The following is a 3,599-nucleotide window of genomic DNA, read 5'->3' as shown; positions in this document are numbered from 1 at the left end:
CCACATCCGCATGGGTAGGGATTGCGGAGGAGTGGGAGAGCCGCGTGGCCCCGCCTTAGCCCCCCCAAGCGCTTGCGGAGAGGGCCCCGTTGCCCCCCCCGGCGGGGGGGCGAGGGGATGCCGCGCCCTCAACAAGTGCCTCTGTCATACCCCGGTCACCTCTGGCCTTGAGCTGCATCAGGTTCTGCGCAGTGTTTTAACCTGGGTAAAGGCTGTGAGTGCGGAGCCAGGGCGCTACTTAGTCCAGGTTAGGCATCAAGGGTGAGGGACCGTGGCCGGCTAAAGGCTTTGTCGTTTAACCGTGAAGGGGGTAGGTCTTCTCCTGAGAGGGGTTACCCGGTGTAGATTCAGACTTGATTTTGTCCAGAGTGATGAATCTTTGAAATCCAAACATGATACGTGAGATACATAGTCCCTGCAGAGACGCACCTCCCTGGAGGTGCTTAAGGAAAGCCTGGAGGTGGCAGCTGGTGCCGGGGTCTATCTGACACGGTGGTGTTCGTTCATAGGTTGGACTCGGTGATCTCAGAGGTCTTTTCCAGCCTTATTAGTTCTGTGATTCATAAATACTAGAACTGGTGTCTGTAATTACAGAAGTTTAACCATGACACATGAAGGATTTGAATTTCTTCTGTGAGGTGTTAAAATTTTTGTCTCTTCCACTGAAGCATTTGGTGTGCTAAGAGGTCATACTAATGCCCAAGAAATCCTGCTTTGCTGCTCATGTGCAGGTCTCAAAGGTATTGAGTACTCTTGTAGAATCTGTCTAATCAGTAATCCTTGTTGAATAGTGTTACTGGACACATTTTGGAGTAAAACTGGCTTCATGCTGTGAGATTTTTTATTACTTATTTCTGATAATCAGGAGACCTCTTCCTGTTAAAATACAGTTTTATCTTCTTTGAAAAATAAAGGGTGTGCCATAGGATGTATGAAACAGATAATGCCATTAGCAAAATTGCTGATGCATTTAGTAATGTGGGGGGAAGGCTTTGCGTGCTAGGAGGTTACTTCTAGGTTTGGTCGGTTTATTATGATAAAGTAGGCCCCAGTCTTTCATGGCTTACAAGTGTATTTTACTTTACCTGTGGCAAGCAGGTAATTGAGTTTCTTGTAGAATGTGCTCTTAAGCTTAAGACTGTGCTATTAATGACTGAATTTTTTTTTCCTATAAGCTTATTCTTCCTTCCACAGCATTTTGCCTAAATGGACTTGGTCTCCTTCTATTCAGAACAGAGAATATCTGTATGATGTATCTGTATGTCCTGAACTACACTTTGCTTTTGATAATTCTAGAATTAAGGAGCCTGTTCATTCTAGGATTTTTTTTTTCCAGCAGTCTGTGCCTGTGGATAACCATTCAGTACAATGCAAGTTGTAAATGATGATAAATTATATTGAATATGATGGAAGGGCAATCAAATATACATTAATGTAAAAACTTTACCTTTTTAAACGTTTGTGGCTGTTTCTGCCTTCCATGTTAATCCTCTGTCAGTTGGGTCCATTAGGCACCAGTAACATGATGGAGAAGGTATGCTGTTAGTATAGTGAGAGTGAATGGGTGTATGTAGGTCTTAAATTAATCCAAAGTAAATTCCTTGCGAATGTTTTCTATATTTCTTTTGTCTTCATTGTTAATGGTTAAATAATGATGTCCAGGAATAAATGTAATTTTGCTGTAATACTGTGTCAATTTTTTTAAAGTAAAATGGCTTTTTACAGCTTTGTTCTGTGCTTTTTCACCATAACTTTATAATGGTTCCTTACGAAAATGAAAATTTTTATCTGATTTACTGTTGAACTTTTTAAGTGTAAGTCAAAAGTGATTTCGTTTTTATTTTCCTTATCCCAGCATTTCTACGAAAAGTCTACAGCATTCTTTCTGTTCAAGTTCTATTGACCACAGTCACGTCTGCAATTTTCCTATACTCCACTGGAGTGCAGGCATTTGTTCATGAGAGGTAAATACTAAGGTGAAATGCAGCTGTTTAGCATGTGTTAAGTATAATTTATGTAGCTTGTTGCTATACTTCAGTCTTCCTAATAATTTTTATAACTTGTGTTTTGATTTTCTAATAGATATTCTTAAACTTGATTAGGGAGTAACTTTTCTTCTCTGACATTTTTCTCCTTGGTTTACTATGAAAACTATTATTATTATTTTTGTTGTTGTTGTGTTGTTGTTGATTTTAATGCTTTATTAATAGTGCTTGTTTTAATATTTATACTATGCAAACTTCTACATGAGTTGCAGAACATCTCAGTTACTGACATTTCTTGTTTTACAGTCTAAGTTCTTTTAGATTCTCTTTGGAATACTGTTGTTTATAGGTGCCTGTTCCAAAAAGCAGAATCACGTCTTGTTCCTCTTCCTCCTCTCCCATCTTCTTTCTCCCCTTAACCCCTCCCCACCCCCCCCCCCCAAAAAAAAACCCCAAAGAATTAGTCTGCTTGAATTCCTGTGGGCTTGCTTCTTTTTGACTCTCAGATTTTCATGATAAAATAAAAGTCTCAAAATGCAAACTGTGGTGAACAGGCCCGGGAAAAGAACAGCTGGGAAATGAGGAGAGCACTGAGTCTAGTTTCTTTTTTCCTCTAAGTGCACTTGTGGACTTTTACTTTCACTTCAAAGCCCAAATAGAAGAGGAGGATTAAACACTGCAAGAAAGTTTCAGTTTCTGTATAACCTATTGTGTATACAACAGTGGTTGTAAAACTATAGTTTTCTACTTAAATCTCATCATTTAAAATTGTCCTACTCACTTAAAACTGTTGTGATTTTGTGTTTGATGTTGGTCCCGTTTTTCCTCGGAGGGCTACTTGAATGATTTAGCAAGACTTACTGGTCAGTACTGATTTTCTTTGGTGCAGTTAGTGCCCATGTTTGTTGCATTCAGGTGCTTATGAAAAATAGTTCTCTGAATGTGGAGTTCACAACAGGCAAAATATTACATATACTTTAATACTGTTACTTTGTATGGATGGATTTTTTTTCTTTGTATGTGTTCATTTCCAGGTAATGTATTCCTGGGCAATCTTTAGCTTTAGTATGAAAAAGTTGTCTTTACTTGTGACTGTACTATTTTTAACTGATTATCAGTACTAGTATGTTTTAGAACAGTTTCACTGTAAACTTGCATTACATTTACTTTGGATATCTTTTTCTAGGTGATCACTTAAAAACTTGGTTTTATATAAACTGTTCCATCGTCTTCCAGCTATTTGACTACTTTTTTTTATGTGGAATTTTACAGGCCTGCCTTGCTTTTGTTATCTGGGTTTGGATCTCTGGCTGTAATTGTGGCACTGACCCTCTACAGGCACCAGCACCCTGTTAATTTATACCTGCTGTTTGGATTTGTAAGTGTTTTATTCAATTAAATTATTAATTTATTAATTAATTCAATTTAATAGTCCCTAGAATATCTTGCATTGTAATGAATTCCTTGAAACTAGAGGTATGTCATTTGTTTTTCTTGTATTCCTTGAAAGACATCCTATATATTTATGAAAGTCTGAGCTACTTTTTGGAGATTCTGTCCACAGGTTGTTCCTAGATAGCAGCCACTTCAGGTTGCTTTCAGCATCTTTTTAGC

At 38.3% G+C, this 3,599-nt stretch overlaps 1 protein-coding gene across 1 annotated transcript in view; it reads left to right on the top strand.

Annotated features, from left to right (window-relative positions):
• The first annotated feature begins 6 nt into the window (after window positions 1-6).
• TMBIM4 (transmembrane BAX inhibitor motif containing 4) overlaps window positions 7-3,599 on the top strand; it is a 7,602-nt gene continuing 4,009 nt past the window's right edge. The window contains exons 1-3 of the mRNA XM_008632797.2: window positions 7-14; window positions 1,856-1,964; window positions 3,258-3,363. Of these exons, the coding sequence (XP_008631019.1) occupies window positions 11-14; window positions 1,856-1,964; window positions 3,258-3,363 (219 nt within the window). The 5' untranslated portion in view covers window positions 7-10. The remainder of the gene's footprint in view (window positions 15-1,855; window positions 1,965-3,257; window positions 3,364-3,599) is intronic.

The sequence above is a fragment of the Corvus brachyrhynchos genome, unplaced genomic scaffold, assembly GCF_000691975.1.
Source record: "Corvus brachyrhynchos isolate BGI_N302 unplaced genomic scaffold, ASM69197v1 scaffold32, whole genome shotgun sequence".
NCBI classification, from domain to species: domain Eukaryota; kingdom Metazoa; phylum Chordata; class Aves; order Passeriformes; family Corvidae; genus Corvus; species Corvus brachyrhynchos.
The sequence above is the reverse complement of the archived record's forward strand: the minus strand, read 5'-3'. Positions and strand labels throughout refer to the sequence as shown.